Source organism: Tremella mesenterica (genome assembly GCF_000271645.1).
Source record: "Tremella mesenterica DSM 1558 unplaced genomic scaffold TREMEscaffold_1, whole genome shotgun sequence".
In the NCBI taxonomy this organism is placed as follows: Eukaryota; Fungi; Basidiomycota; class Tremellomycetes; order Tremellales; family Tremellaceae; genus Tremella; species Tremella mesenterica.
Genome location: NW_006711225.1, coordinates 4022826 through 4038478, shown reverse-complemented (window position 1 = coordinate 4038478; position 15653 = coordinate 4022826). Strand labels below are relative to the sequence as shown.

The 15653-nt window shown below is 47.8% G+C and overlaps 6 protein-coding genes across 6 annotated transcripts; 3 read left to right on the top strand and 3 right to left on the bottom strand.

The window, feature by feature from the left end:
- Positions 1-4: 4 nt before the first annotated feature.
- On the top strand, positions 5-1164 carry TREMEDRAFT_26842 (uncharacterized protein; the record flags this gene model as incomplete). The annotated part of the gene is made up of 4 exons (XM_007000737.1): positions 5-343; positions 461-548; positions 668-898; positions 1001-1164. Coding segments are annotated over 4 exons (822 nt in total), but the record flags the coding sequence as incomplete, so codon positions are not given.
- A 274-nt stretch (positions 1165-1438) lies between these two features.
- TREMEDRAFT_56129 (uncharacterized protein) lies at positions 1439-3030 on the bottom strand. The gene is made up of 5 exons (XM_007001020.1): positions 2894-3030; positions 2797-2831; positions 2417-2642; positions 1901-2163; positions 1439-1662 (listed from the first exon to the last, which is right to left on the bottom strand). The coding sequence occupies exons 1-5, from the start codon at positions 2960-2962 to the stop codon at positions 1497-1499; spliced, it is 759 nt and encodes a 252-aa protein (XP_007001082.1). The 5' UTR covers positions 2963-3030; the 3' UTR covers positions 1439-1496.
- Positions 3031-3290: 260 nt separating this feature from the next.
- On the bottom strand, positions 3291-3938 carry TREMEDRAFT_59279 (uncharacterized protein; the record flags this gene model as incomplete). Its single annotated transcript, XM_007001536.1, has 1 exon — positions 3291-3938. One exon carries the CDS (start codon positions 3936-3938, stop codon positions 3291-3293), a length of 648 nt encoding a protein of 215 aa, XP_007001598.1.
- A 1880-nt stretch (positions 3939-5818) lies between these two features.
- Positions 5819-7303, top strand: TREMEDRAFT_59278 (uncharacterized protein; the record flags this gene model as incomplete). Its single annotated transcript, XM_007001535.1, has 2 exons — positions 5819-6220; positions 6899-7303. 2 exons carry the CDS (start codon positions 5819-5821, stop codon positions 7301-7303), a joined length of 807 nt encoding a protein of 268 aa, XP_007001597.1.
- Positions 7304-11766: 4463 nt separating this feature from the next.
- Positions 11767-13190, bottom strand: TREMEDRAFT_26353 (uncharacterized protein; the record flags this gene model as incomplete). Its single annotated transcript, XM_007000692.1, has 4 exons — positions 11767-11890; positions 11933-12157; positions 12207-12946; positions 13029-13190. The coding sequence occupies 4 exons, from the start codon at positions 13188-13190 to the stop codon at positions 11767-11769; spliced, it is 1251 nt and encodes a 416-aa protein (XP_007000754.1).
- Positions 13191-13431: 241 nt separating this feature from the next.
- Positions 13432-15643, top strand: TREMEDRAFT_59275 (uncharacterized protein; the record flags this gene model as incomplete). The annotated part of the gene is made up of 5 exons (XM_007001534.1): positions 13432-13686; positions 13808-14037; positions 14100-14505; positions 14636-15166; positions 15200-15643. The coding sequence occupies 5 exons, from the start codon at positions 13432-13434 to the stop codon at positions 15641-15643; spliced, it is 1866 nt and encodes a 621-aa protein (XP_007001596.1).
- Between the last annotated feature and the right edge of the window lie 10 nt (positions 15644-15653).

The following is a 15653-nucleotide window of genomic DNA, read 5'->3' as shown; positions in this document are numbered from 1 at the left end:
CCACTCACGTTTTCTCTCCGCCGAAGATGTCATCTTCCTCATCCGGGACGATAGAGGAAAAGTCAACCGTCTCCGCACTTATCTCAGTTGGAAAGACGTCCGCAAACGTGCCAAAGAAGACGAAGATCGCGCGGGAGAGGTGGAGGAGGAGATCGAGGATGGAGCGGCGGGTGGGGAAAAGGCAGCAGTGAAGGGTAGGAAAACGATGGTTAAATTACCTTGGGAGGTCCTTACCCCTTTTTCAGACTTTCTGAAGGGTTTACCAGGAAGACCAGCGGATGATGATGACGATGAGGATGATGACGAGGTTCAGGCGTATCAAGATTCGATGCAAAGATTGAGGGTCAGTCTTCGTCCTCCTCTCCTATCAATATTCATTCCATATCCCCTACTTATTTCAATTGTCTGACCTCGCCCGCAAACAAACGCATGATATTTGTGATCCTCGCTGACTTTTCAGGACGCCGATGAAATAACAAAACGAATGACTAAAGACGAATATGTTCATTATTCCGATTGTCGTCAAGCTTCTTTCACCTATCGCAAAGGTTGGTCTCTCTGCTTCGTCTGTTCATCTCATCATTCCGTCGCCTTTTCCCCTCACCGATTACCCGTGAGCTCCGAATGTGTATCAATTATCCCACCGTGACTACCACTGACATCGTAGTACGTCGGTTTCGTGATTTCGTAAATTTCGCAGCATACCTCGACCTTCGACCTAACGACGACATCATCGACATTCTAGGTTTCTTATCCTTCGAAATGGTTCGTTCTTTATGTGTCACCGCACTCGCCGTCAGAGATAGATTAGAACAATATCCTGCTCCTCATCCTGTCCTCGCACCGATACATCAACTTCATTCTCAGAGACACAAATCCGTCCCTGCCGTCACACCTGGTAAAAGGAGATTAACCCTCGATGCTACTTCTCCGACTAAACGACCTCGAACGGAAGCTCAATCACCAGAAGAAACAAGAAGGATCAAAACGGAAAGAGGAGGACAAAGTTTGTTCGCCCCTCCTCCAAGTGCCAAACAACCGTTACATCCGGCTCATGTTCTAGAGGCGTTTGCTCAAATACAAAGAACTCAAGCGGCGAATCGGGTCGGTGGTTTGAGGAATTTCAGAGGGGGTCTGATGACTGGTAGAATAGCCTTGGTTTGATGTATGAGTGACCAAGTAGTATGAGGTATGGGACAGGATTTTGTAGGTGGGATAGATGTATTGTTGGGGGTGGAAACACGATATGAAGGGTAGTAGTATACATTCCTATGAGGGTAATGGAAACAAAAAGGTCTCGACTTGACTTTGTTGCTAGATGGACATACAAAAAATGTTGTACCTTCTAGTGATGTATTAGATTCACCTCATCGCAAAGTGCAATCCCTCGTCTATAGAGTGACTGTACTCGTACTCGTACTCTTGATTGGTACACTGGGCCGAAAGAATTCATATGCATTGTCAGGAATAGCTTGGTATATACTAAACGAGTCTGATCAATCCTCCTCCATACCTTCCTCTAATGCAGCTCTAGCGGCAGCTTCGGCTTCTTTGAGCAGGTCCTCAGGTACAGCCTTATGTTTCCCTCCGCTCTCCGCACATACCCAGGTCATCTCAAGTTCGAATTCCTTGTCTTTGTTGTCGTCATGTACCAAGTGTATGCTGCCTATTAGTAAAACGTCTACTATACCCTTGATCCATCACCAGCGTAACACCGGTAACCACGTGATCTCATGAAGTCCACATCGATTCGTGATGTGAATCATGAAACCAAAGCTATATGAAGTAGGAAGTAGTCTGAAGACACGCTCCAGCATGTAGGGCGAAGGCGAAACCGAAAGTGAAAAAGATGGGGATGATTCATGTTTGAACATCAACTTGAAAAATCCTGTAAACTCACATTCTTGCAACCTCCATCACACCTTCCCGACACGTCACCCCACCTTCCTTCGCCAAAACCTTTTCCAATTCCGTCTTGGCTAACGCCTTACCCTTTCCCACCGCTGCACCATGATATCCATAGTAAACCCCACTGGGCTCGATACAAAAGAGACGAGGACCAGTATTATCGACTCCTGCCAGGAGAGTAGAAATCCCGAATGGTCTGGAGGAACCGTAACATGTGTGAGCTTGGACGTATCCGGACATCCGGTCGGAGAGAATCTATGAGTTAGCTCGGACACCTGAGTATACGGACGTTACATGATTCAGTATTTTGCACAAAAGAGTGATGTGTATGACAGTAGCTTAAGTGAAATGGTAAATCACGCATAGATGGATCCGTAGTGGGTGCGTTGTTGGGGTAACGTAAGCTTACAAGTCCAAAGGGAGTCAGTCGTTGGATCACTTGGAATGGGGTTCACTGAAGTAATGATAGGTCAAGGAATTAGATGAATAAACAAAAGGTCGTACTCACCTGAACGGTTATAGGAGAATTATAAGAATCCCTATAATTATGCACCTCATCTCTTCCTCTATTCCCGAGATTCTTCGCATCGGCCAACAAACCAGCAGAGGCCATACCGATATGATCGTCAAGAGATTGTATTCGTCTATTGGCACCTTTGACGAGAAGACGAGAGTGAAGCATTCTTTCTACTGCAAGTACCACTCCATCGGAGCATCGAAGACCTATGGCGACTCTGAAAGTGTAAGAAGAAGGATCGATAGACAGTTTGAGGTTGGAGAGACACGACGCAGGAACGGCACGGGTGACAGGAATTGGGAGGGTATATATGGATCAAGAGAGGGACATATTAGCCAATTCCGACAGATGGAAATAACCATTCTACTCACCCAGCAGCTTCAACAGCTTTGTTGGCATATTCAATCTTGCCATTAGCCATCGTCGTTGACATAACTATCAAGGGAGAAGGGGCGGAGGAGGACTCACCTGGAACAATCTTCCATCAGGAGAATACGTAGAAACGTCAAGGTCGTAGCCTGTACCGATGGATGACATTGTATCTCTGTCAGGTCTGACTACCTAGCACTTTTAGCGATATATTGAAAGAGACCGAGTGAAGTGTGATGATGAAGGACAGACAGTGTTGTATCGTTGAGATTGCTAGAGTGCATTCCACTCGCGAGACGCGCGGCCCCCACGACGAATGTGGCGGATTCTCAATGTGGCGAAACGGGACACTTCGAAGCATTTCGGACACGGAACATGGTACCGTTCCTGCATCACGTACAAAGTGCGAGTGCCGTTTCCTCATCATCATGCATTCCTATACTCGTCTAGATGGTGATCAAAGAGGTCACTTGAATGAGATTGGGAGGAGTACTGTTTACGCTCTCAGATAGAGATTCTCTCCAAATTGGACCGTACTGATGCACCCAGGATGAACCGTGGAGGCCAGATCCTGAGCGGGCGGCACACAGAAGACTCCCATCTCTGTGTGATGCCCACAAAGTGCACAAGGCAAGAACTTTCCAGTTGTATTGAGGAAGGTGAGAGATATCTGTGTTCCCAATGGCAGTAAGCTTCCCTTATGCATTTCTATCCAGCTGGACGAGGTGCAATGAGCTATTACCGAATGGATATTTAGAACTTGATTGGTAGCAGGTGATAATCCTCTCCAACTCTTTAGGTTTGATGAGGGATAAGCTTTGGCGCCCAAACTGGGAAGTCCATCTGAAAGAATGACTCTCTCAATATCAATTTGGGCTGCGGAGCAAATGGCATCATTCTCTTGTCCGTCCGATGGTCGATGTTGAGAGGCAAAGTGTTCAGCAGCCGGAGACTGTGGTTGATGGGGCAGATCTACTTCGGAAGCTGGGCGCCAGAAAGTTGTGTCAGAGATAACAGCAGTTGGCTCTCGATTACTTCCACCCGAATATGATGATTTGCCCTCCGGACTTTGGAGGAACCTCCAATCTATTCCTTGAGTTCTTGACAATTCAGTGCTATCAATTCCACCAGTTCCCTGAGACATGATGAGGAAGATGAGGAAAGAAGGGGAAATTAGATTAGATTTTGGCCACCAGAGTGGTATATCAGGTTCTCATACCTCCTATCATCCCGGTTCAAACTGCGCCGATAGTCTTTTAGCGGAGTTCGAATCGTGAGCGATGTGCACGCAGATTTTCCTCATTTGACACAGCCCCGATTTACCGTCTGTCCTACAGATATTTGTGGAGCCTGAGTTTCAGGCTTACAGCACCAGGGAGCGGAGAAGTGAGCATGACCAGAGGAAGTGAATTATGTCTTTGGTTCGGTGCAGTTCTTCCTTCCCCTCATTGCCTCTGCAACATATGCTGCCTTGATATCAGGACCAGACGGCAACAGGGTCTGTGTTGATGAGCTATGGCAAGAAGCCCTTGTTAGAATCAGACATAGTGATGTAGTGTCATGAAAAAACCTGCATTCATTGATGAGATACATGTCAAAGATATATATAAGAGCACATGTGACACTTTTGACAAGACATCTTTGAGAAAAGGCTATGCCTATATAGTAGAAAGAGAGCGGAGCAATATCAATGTGATTATATGTGCCACAACCAGTACTAACGGTACTTATAGCAAGATTGCCTCCTCTAGATGGAGTTGATGTTTAGCCCTTTGGGACGATCAATGATCACCGGCTTGCTACCCGGTCAAGACAATACGTAGTCAGAAAATGAACAGAGGTGAAAAAGCAAAGTAAGACAATGGCAGATAAGCACACACAAGATGTGCAAAAGTGCATAGAGGTATACAGCTGGCAATTAGGCGTAGTATGAGAGCGGAGTATAGCCAACACAAGAATGGGGAATGTGATGAATTGGTACTGTAGTACATCTACTACATACTGTAGGTATCCGTGAACCTGACATTCCGACACCACTTTCTCTAAGCAGCTGTCAGGTGCATCCGCTAGCAGGACGGAGGCATCCATCCTTCACTAGACAGGAAATAGGTAGTCTTGCCCTCATGGCCTTTCACTACTATGTGTTCAGGATGTATCCAGGCTTTCTTGCTTTGGCCTGGGCTCACAGCCCAAACACCTGACCGTGTGGTGTGGCCGCATCTCCCACAGGGTATACCAATGTCACGAACTACGTCGTGACACCTCGATTACTCCACCAACAATGACCCTCCTTTGGCCATCAAAACCCCATCACGCCTTAACCTCTTTACTCTACACGTAACTCAGGACTTCTGACACCAAGTACGGCGAAGTTAGACGGAGTTAGGCTAAGTAGGGACAATGGGAGCAGAAGTACGGCGAAGTTAGACGGGGTTAGGCTAAGTAGGGACAATGGGAGCAGAAGTGCGGCGATGTTAGGCGGGGTTAGGCTAAGTAGGGACAATGGGAGCAGAAGTGCGGCGATGTTAGGCGGAGTTAGGCTAAGTAGGGACAATGGGAGCAGAAGTGCGGCGATGTTAGGCGGAGTTAGTCGAAGGAGGAAGAGGATGGCCGAGGGCTCGGGGAAGTTGGACGAAGTGCGTTGAAGTACGTCAAAGCGCGAGAGGGTTGGATGAACGTCTAGGAGGAGTAGATAATATTAGCTGAGAAGATCGCTGAAGTTCTTCAGCGATCCTTGATTGTTGTCAGTAGTGAAAGACAGATAGAGATAGCTATAAATCAAGATACATCGCCATCAGTAGAACAAAACCCTAGTTAGAGTAACTACGCCGAAGTACGCCGTAGTTACACCCCTTTCGACGTCTGCGCCCTCCTGGTTGGGTGAGACATCGACTCAGAGCGTGAAGTTAGCCGAGGTTCGTCGACCGTCGGTCTATTAAGAAATAGTTGTCCGAGGGCCGTGACAGTATCAAGGATCGCTCTTACCGACGACCCGTGCGAACCTCGGAGAAGTACAAAGATAATATGGAACCAGAAAGAAGAATTACACGAGGGATGAGTAGGGATGGAGACAGGATGGAGGAGAACGAGAGGAGAGCATTGGAGGAGCTTAGCAGAGCAATGGGGCAGGACCTTGGAGTGGAGGATAGTGTGGGGGGGTCAATTCAAGGAGATGAGTTCGTTCCACCGGTGCCTTCTAACCCTCCCTCTCCTCCGTCTAATGCTCTCCCACCTGCGGGATCCCCACTTGGATCAGACCAAACCCCACGCCCAAGAGAAAACACTGGAAGTACGGCGAACTTGGGAGAAGAAGGAACACAAGGGGTGGTGTTGGCCTTGATGCAGATGGTGGCGAATATGAACAAAGACATGATGGAGGAGAGAAGGCGTAGGGAGGAATGGGAACAGAGAAGAGAAAGGGATACAGTGGGCGGGATTGCAGAAGGGATATCAGAAGGAGTGAGGTACGCCATGGGACGGCAAACTTCGGCGACCCCAAGCGTAGTGGGCGAACAACGGAAGGGGATAAAGCTACCTAACCCAGACCTCTGGAGAGGAGATCGGAACAAGTTAACCGCCTTTCTGTCTGAGTGCGACGTACATTTCGAATTGAACTCTCATCTTTTCCCCGACGACACTAAGAAAGTCTTTTTCATGATCTCTCATCTACGCGAAACACCTCTTCTTGCAGTGCAGCCCGATCTATCCAAAAGACCTCTTCCTGAGTACCTCACGACACACGATCAGTTCATTAAGTACCTCAAGACTAACTTTGGTGATCCAGACGAAGAAGGAACTGCGGCCCGACAACTTAACGACCTCAAGCAAACCGGGTCTGCTTCGGACTACTTCTCCGCCTTCCAGCGACATGTTGCGATTCTTAAGTGGTCTGATGATGGAAACCTAGTTGACCGAGCCAAGAAAGGGCTAAAATCGCACCTTCTAGATGAAATTGCAAGACACGGAAGATCGTTTGGGACTGTGAAAGAGTTATTGGAGTTTGTGATTCCCTTGGACAACCGCCTGTGGAGGAGACAAGTGGAGAAGGAGGCAGAGAGGAAAAGGGAAGGAGGGATAAGGACAACGACAGTGGTGGAAAGTCAGAGGACGGAGAAGAAAGAAGAGAAGAAATGGGAAAAGGGGCAACCTTCGGCGCAGGGTGGTGTCCAGGCGGCTATGATGTCGACGGTGGTAAAGAGTACACCGCCAAACATCGACGAAGTTCGCCGAAGATGGCCTAGGCCGAGCTCCGATCTGAGGGAGACAAGGAGGAAAGAGGGGAAGTGTACCGAGTGTGGTGAAGCAGGACATTGGCTGAAGGAATGCCCTGTAAGGGAGGCTAAGGTTAAGGTTGGACTGTTGCCTCCATGGGGGGGGAAGTTCGGAGAACGTGGTGGAGGATCGGGAGGGAACGCAGTACCTCTCGGACAGAGGAGGAACTTGAATGCGGTTGGAGGAGAAGTAGATTTGGAAGAGGACCAGGGAAAAGAAGAGGACCTGTCGCAGTAGGCGAGGCTCGGCGGGTCCGCCATATTCTCTCGGCCACCATTCCCAAACCCATAAAAGAAACACAGCTGATGGAGCCAGAGGATTGTGAATACAAAAATACACCACTCAGTACCCCTTGTTCATGCAATGTCGATAATCATCTCCTCATCCCTTCCGTTTCCAGAGATCAACCTAAATCGGACATTTTCATTAATGGAATAAAGCTAACTACGCTCTGGGACACTGGAGCTACTTGTTCATATATAAGCCCTAAGGCAGCAGCGAAGATAGGTGTAGAAAAGAGGCGATATCAGGTGAGCGTACCCGTTCACATGTTCGACGGCTCGGTGAGTGTCGCTGGACCCATCACCGAGTTTGTCGAAGTCGGATTTAGTTTGACGAAGGACGCCGAAGTGCGATCTGTTTGTCTCGATGTAACAACGCTCTGCGACGCAGATGTTGTGATAGGGTGGGATTGGATGAGGAAGGAAGGGGTTGTCCTTGATGGAAGAGACAACTCGGTGAAATTTCCCATCCCAACCCCACCAAGTGCGGCGAAGTTAGCGGCCATAGGGCTGCCGACTCTGACGGACGCGATAGACCTCCGCGGCGAAGATGAGCTTGAAGAGCTGAGCCCGGAGGAACAAGACGAGTTGTTCCAGGTAGTTCCTGAACAATACCACCAGTACATTGACGTTTTTAATCCGAAGAAGGGAGGAGAGACCCTTCCCCCTTCAAGGTCCTACGATTTGAAGTTTGAGCTTAAGGAGGGGGCGAACCTTAAGGTCGCCTCCCTCTATGCTCAAGGAGAAGATCAGAGACGCGCGCTGAGAGACATACTAGATCGCGAAATCGCCGCTGGCCGAATTCGGGCAAGTAACTCGCCATACGGCTCACCAATGTTTATGATACCGAAGAAAGCCGAAGGACAATGGCGAATGGTCATCGATTATCGAAAACTGAACGAAGCGACCATACCAGATGCCTACCCTCTCCCTCTAATAGGTCAAATTACTGAGGAACTTGGAAAAGCAAGGTATTTCAGCAAACTAGATCTAATTGGAGCATACCAATTGTTGAGGGTGACAGAGGGACATGAACACCTGACGGCGTTCAGGACACAGTATGGTATGTTTGAATCTCTGGTTGTTCGTGATGGGCTGCGAAACGCCCCCGCGGTCTTCCAACACTTCCTAAATGAGGTGTTTAGAGAGCTACTAGGGAATGGAGTCGTGGTCTACATTGACGATATCCTCATTTATGGGAATACGTTGGAGGAATTACGAGGAAGTACGGCGAAGGTCTTTGAGGTACTGCGGAAGGCGAGCCTGTACGTGAAAGCTAGTAAGTGCGAGTTCGAAAGAGATTCGGTGGTGTTTCTGGGTTTCGTGGTATCCTCTAAAGGTGTATCGGTGAACCCAGAATACATTGATGCCATCACTTCCTTCCCACGTCCTAAGAATCTACGAGAGTCAAGGGGATTCATTGGAGTTGTAAGCTACTACAGGCGCTTTGTCCCCAACTTCTCGAAGATTGCTAGACCTATCAATGACTTGACAAGGAAGGAGGTACCATTTGTATGGGGAGTCGAACAGGAGTCAGCCTTCAAAGAGTTGAAGGCTAGGATGTGTACTGCGCCGGTGTTAGCCCATTTTGACCCTACATTGAAGACGATATTACAGACAGATGCGTCGTTCTTCGGCTGGGGGTTCATAATTTCGCAGATCAACACGGCTGGTCAAGAACACCCGGTAGCTATTGAGTCTGGTGCTTTCAACACAGCTCAACTGAATTATACGGTAGGAGAAAAGGAGTTCCTCGCTGTAGTGGAGGGTTTCAGAAGAAGGAGACACTTATTATTGCAGGTAGAAACCACAGTACTTACCGACCATCTAAACCTTACCTACTGGATGGAACCGAAACAACTCAGTCCTCGGCAAGGTAGGTGGGTAGAGGAGCTAGCTAACTTCAGGTTTAAAATGGTTTATTGTCACGAACTACGTCGCGACACCTCGATTACTCCACCAACAATGACCCTCCTTTGGCCATCAAAACCCCATCACGCCTTAACCTCTTTACTCTACACGTAACTCAGGACTTCTGACACCAAGTACGGCGAAGTTAGACGGAGTTAGGCTAAGTAGGAACAATGGGAGCAGAAGTGCGGCGATGTTAGGCGGAGTTAGTCTAAGTAGGGACAATGGGAGCAGAAGTACGGCGAAGTTAGACGGAGTTAGGCTAAGTAGGGACAATGGGAGCAGAAGTGCGGCGATGTTAGGCGGAGTTAGTCGAAGGAGGAAGAGGATGGCCGAGGGCTCGGGGAAGTTGGACGAAGTGCGTTGAAGTACGTCAAAGCGCGAGAGGGTTGGATGAACGTCTAGGAGGAGTAGATAATATTAGCTGAGAAGATCGCTGAAGTTCTTCAGCGATCCTTGATTGTTGTCAGTAGTGAAAGACAGATAGAGATAGCTATAAATCAAGATACATCGCCATCAGTAGAACAAAACCCTAGTTAGAGTAACTACGCCGAAGTACGCCGTAGTTACACCCTTTTCGACGTCTGCGCCCTCCTGGTTGGGTGAGACATCGACTCAGAGCGTGAAGTTAGCCGAGGTTCGTCGACCGTCGGTCTATTAAGAAATAGTTGTCCGAGGGCCGTGACAGCTCCTCAAGATTAAGTCTCAGATGGCTTCGTAGACGTTTCAAGCGCTCACCCCTGATAAGTGTGGAGCACGTAAAAGCGCATACAGATGACGTCTCAGCGCCGTCGCTTTTAAACCGGGAAGCAGACGAGAAAGCTAAGAAAGCAAGGACAAGTGATATCCTGATAGCTCCTCCCCCCCAATTCATGGACGACTTCGTCATTCATAGCGACTTAGTGGGGATCTCACATTCTCATGTATTCACCTTACTCTCTAAACTTTATGATCGGAAGAAGGTGACTGATATCTTCAAGGGATCCGCAGACATATCCCGTTTTTACGATCAACATCTTTTCCACAAAGCCCTTACGACTAAATCGACCCTGACACAATTACAAATACGATCCTCGCAATTACCAACACCAAAGAGAAAAATACAATATGCCAGAGGAAAGGAGATTCCAGACTTGCTTCCCCACTGCAAGAACTGCCTCGTACCAGCAGCTGAGGTCGACGAACGGCATATTTTTGTCACCTGCGAGACCACTCGCGACTTTCTCTCTCATGCCGAGCAAGAACTACACAGCCTCATAGCCAAACTCCTCAAAAACGTGGATATGCCCCGATCAGAGTGGACTCGTCAGATGGATCTTGTCGCAATTGTTTTCCGCGATCACGACTCCTGGGAAACGGGAAAGACATTGTACTGGAAGGGTTTATTGCCCAAGAAGTTTGGATACAATTCGGGTCTGAATTCACTGTATGATAAGGTCGCCGGACATGCCATCAAGATAGCCGCAAGAATATGGAGTGATTACGATCGCTTGGAGGATGATGATGGGATATGAACGGATTTTCAGCGGACTCGGTGCAATACCGTGGACAATCTGTGACAGATAATGAGCCAAAAGGAAATGAGACAATGACAACATTGCGCATCATACAGTCACCTACAGGACTCGAACCTGTGCGCGTTACCGCAAGAGTGTTCTAAACTCTCTCCTTAACCACTCGGACAAAGTGACAGTATTTAGAGGAGAACCCTCTCAGAATTCAGGCCTTTCAGACAAAGACCTTCGTTTGAACACCGAGAGGGCTATCAAGCCACTCTTGGGACCGTCTTCACGTCTCCCTGTAGATAGGTTTTTTAGCCGTGTGAATGACCTCCATGCATCTGGCTGATTAGAAATCATCTCCCGTAAGGGGCGTGAGTTCGAATCTCACTCGCACCTAATGTTTTGTCGCCTCTTCGGGAAGCAGGCCTCGGGCGGTTCAAGATTCTAGGTAGGTAAACGGAAAGACGTCTGGGGTTTACTCAGTTTTGTCACCACATTCGTAGATTCTGCCGTGATTCAATCAATTACATGCAATGATCAAGTGGCAAGAATTGGCTGTAGCATCAAACACCCTACGAAGCCCAGATTTTGACCCGACGGACGGGGAATCTGTAGCATTCATGCATATGACTCTCACGCTTGGAAGCCCTATGGGAGGGTGGCAGCCTATCATAGCAGAGCGGACGTTGGCTCGGCCCAGAAGACCGAGTTACCGCGTTAGTTGATGGTGGTAAATTCCCCGTTTGTGCGTTTGTGATGGTTTCTGTGGTCGTCAGCCTGGGCGGCTGTCTGAACCGGTCCAGTACTCTTTATATGACCTCGCTAAGCCCATAAGGATTGATAGGGTCAGGTATCGGCTGAGTTTGTGGTGGTCGGCTTTGGACCTCATCTGGTAAGCTGCACAAGGTGATACCGCATTACCCAGAACATCTAATGTATGCTCCCAGCAGGCGTGCAGTGGCAGGGGTGCATGACGAGAAGGAGGAACAACTACTTAGGGTAGGGTTCATTCGGATTTGGACTTATTTGAAGGTGAATCCTGTTTGGCTTTGATACGGCCCTCAACCTCCTTTTCCAACCCGTCATACGCTTCTTTGGCTCGTGTTGAATCTGACAGGACTGGAGGGACCCTACATGTCAGTGAAGTCATGTGCAGAAACGATGGCACCCACTGTATGACGGCGCAATCACGTACGACATCTCCTCCTTGCACGCCTCTCCGATTTTCTTCCATGTCTGTCCCGTCGGTCGTAGTGTCCGAACTGCCAGTGATCACGCTGCCATCAGCGGGACCGGACGAGTATCGTACAGGAGCAGACAAGGCGAATAGGATAGATTGCATAGATTTTCTTGGAGATGGCGTGAGGAACATGATTATGGGGTAGAACAATATATATCTGTTGATCAGCATCAACCCAATAATTGCACTCATGATAGGTGACCCACAGGAACCATCTCAACCATGAACTGTCAACTTTTAACAGCCCACGCACCACCTCCGTTCTTGCCCAAGGCATCACTACACCCAATGCCATGATATTACTTTGTATCGATTTGTCTCTTCTCTTGACACTCCCATCCGGTATAGGTACATCGAGTATTTTGCCGTAAGTCGCACTGGCCAACGTGTCAAGGATGAGTTGAAAGTGTTTCATAACAAGCAAAGTTCTCAAACTTCTCTCTCCGACTTGTTGGACCAAGGAATCGGAACGTCGGACACCATGAAGGGAAGGGATCGCCGCTGCCCAAGTTGGTGAAAGAAGGGAGATGATACGAATATTTCGTTCAGCCGGCTGACGCAGGAGGTGTGGTAGTAAAGCTGTAATGAGATGAAAATGAAATTGTTCCGTCGTCCATTCTTCGCCTGAGTTTATAGGTTCAGGTTGTAGTTCCCATCCAGAAGAAAGCAATACAGCATCTATCCGTCGACCTCCTTCGCCCGCGAGACCCTGTTCGACCGAACTCCATTTTCGAACAAACTCCCGAACCCCGGCAGGTGTACGAGGAAGAGGTTCACAGTGAAGTTGAGCTAGGGGATTAGTGATTCCGATCCGAAGAGTATGGAGGATGGTCAATATTTCTTCGGGAAGAGGGGAGGGGAAGGGGACGAGACAGAGTATTTGTGGAGGGGAGGGAAGATGGAGGAGGTGATGTATGAGAGCTAAAATGATAGGTGAGAGAGGTCCCTGAGGTATCAGCCGATATCCAGAGCGATAAGAGTGATAAAGATAATCAAGTATGGAAGTGTGAGGAAAGAGATTGACTGACCGCAATGAGGATCATCTTGCCCGCCGATTCTCGCTCCCATGTTGAAGTCCGTCCACCGAGATAAGTCCGAAGGATGGTAAGACCGACAGCTGTGATGGCGGCCGTAGTGAGGGTGGAGGAAGAGGCATTGTCGAGGGCTGCGGATATGGTATGTATAGGCATCCCTCTGACATGTGTTAGATGTGTAAGTAGTATATGTACCTATGAAAAGAACGTGGCTGACTTTTAAATACAAATTCGTAAATGACGATGTGAAGATGTGATTTACTTCTCTTCCTTTACATCTACTCTATCTCCATCCTTTCATCAACAACGCCGTCCCATCAATGTCACTCATCATGACGACTAGCTCTTCCCTCTCTTTACTACTGACTTGTACTCATTTTCAAGACACTCATCACTCATGTATCTCTGGCTGACACAGATCTTATTGCTTCTCTCTTCCTTGTTCCCGAACCATTGGTCATCTGGCCGACCCAAGCCTTCCCTTCTCAGTGCCAGTACTCACGACTATGTAACGAATATAGTTGAGCGATATGGAATAGCAGGTATGGCAGTGACTCTCGTAGCTCGAGATTCTCAACATTCCGAAGAGTGGTCAGAAGAACAAATGACGTATGGAGTTGCCAACGTCCAACGAGACCCTGTGACCCAACATGTGAGTTTTGGTCATTTTACCTTTCCTTACCTCGCCTCTTATCGTCACTTCTTCTATCACTTGGGTGTGTTATAAAATCATGTCAAACTTCCCCATGGTGAGCATACGCTGACATTCCCAGTCTCTTTTCGGAATAGCTTCCAACTCCAAACTCTTCACCGCAATAGCGATAGGGATGTTAATTCAAGAAAACACAACTCTGCCATCTGGAATTCCCTTAAGATGGGATACCAAAATTACTGACATCCTTCCACATTTCAAGCTTCAAGATCCGATCGCATCACGTTATGCTACCCTGGAAGACTTCATGAGCATGCGTTCTGGTCTAGGCACCAATGACTATGTTATAGAGTGAGCGTCTTTAACGGCCACGAGTATATGTAGAAAAGAAAAAAGAACTAACTGATTGATAGTTTTTCATCGTCTGAAGATATCGTCAACAGATTACGATACATACGTCCTTCTGCCCCATTTCGTCAAGCATCGCAATATTCAAACCTCGCTTATCTCCTAGCATCCCATATAATTCATCTCGTCACTGGACAAGACTTCCACGAGTTCGTTGAGAAAAAGATCTTCAAATCATTCGGTCTAAATGAGACGTATTACAATATCACTCAAGCTCGCCAAACTGGTGATTTGACGGACATGCATTTAAGAATTAATAAAAGAAGTCATCGCTGTGCGGAACAGCTGATGAATCTTCAGATTATTCCACGTGTTTGCTTAGGGACACCTGAATCGATCGGTTGGTCGGCTGAACATAATGATATCAACCTTGACGGGTATATCGACGTTATCTCATCTCCACATGATATGGTAAGTGTCTTCACTTTCCTTCTCTTTCTACATTCTGTCATAACTCCTCAATATCCCTCCCATGTCCCTGCAGGTCCGATCCGTGTTCGATGTCCAAAAAGAGAAAAGAGGGGGGTAACTGATGACACAGGCTAAATGGCTTCGTACTCTTCTCAACCCCCCTACCTCCCTGGGCCCAATCATACAACACACAATCTCAAATATCAGTCTACCTACCGGTATTCCTGGATATCCCGAACTCGGTATAGCTTCATACGGTATGGGTCAATTCGCTTTCACGTATCGTTCCCACCAAGTATACGGTCACACAGGTGGATTGGCAGGTGGTAAAAGTTTGATCATCCGATTACCTCCAAATCTAGGTATTTCTATTCTCATCAATGACGATATAGGTGTGGGGCCTATGTGGGTTATATTATTCTCTATCTTGGATGATCTTTTAGACCTGCCTACGATCAATTGGGAGGAGAGAATTATGAGGAATCAATTGATTGGGACACAACGATATCCAGAGCCGCCATTTCATCTTCCTACCCCTGAAAAACCCACTTTTCGTCGGTCGGATAAACCAGTGAATCATGTTGATTTTCAAGTGGAAGGGAGGTATACGAATCCTGCATTTGGAACAATCGACTTGACTTTGTTGAAGAAGTTCAGGTCTGTGAGTGAAAGAAACGAATTGATCAATCAAGAGATCTTAAGTTTCGTAGCTGAGGAAGTAAACTTGGATATTGATTCTTCCGCTTTCATCGCAAAGTTCATCACGACCGAAACGACTCATTTGGTCCTCGTGCATCGGGATGGAGCATTGTACGATTGGATCAGTGTATGGATACGAGACCTTGTCCCTACTTATCCCAAACTGTCATCAGTGTCATCGAAGGATCAGGACAGACGAGAGGGAAAAGAGACAAAGGAGAAAGATGAGGAGGATGATAACGGGCATAAGTTGGGGGGTAAGACGCAAGAGGGGGGGAAGGTGGCCACGTTGATCATGGGTCAAGGACAAACAGTCTTTACACCAGATGGAATGGGTATGTTTGGTGGATGGTCCGGACCTGGTCCTCTTGTCAAACCTAAACAAGCTGTTCTAGATCATGTAGAGCAAGAGGCAGAAGCATGGTTTGAGAGGTGTTGATCGCATGTAC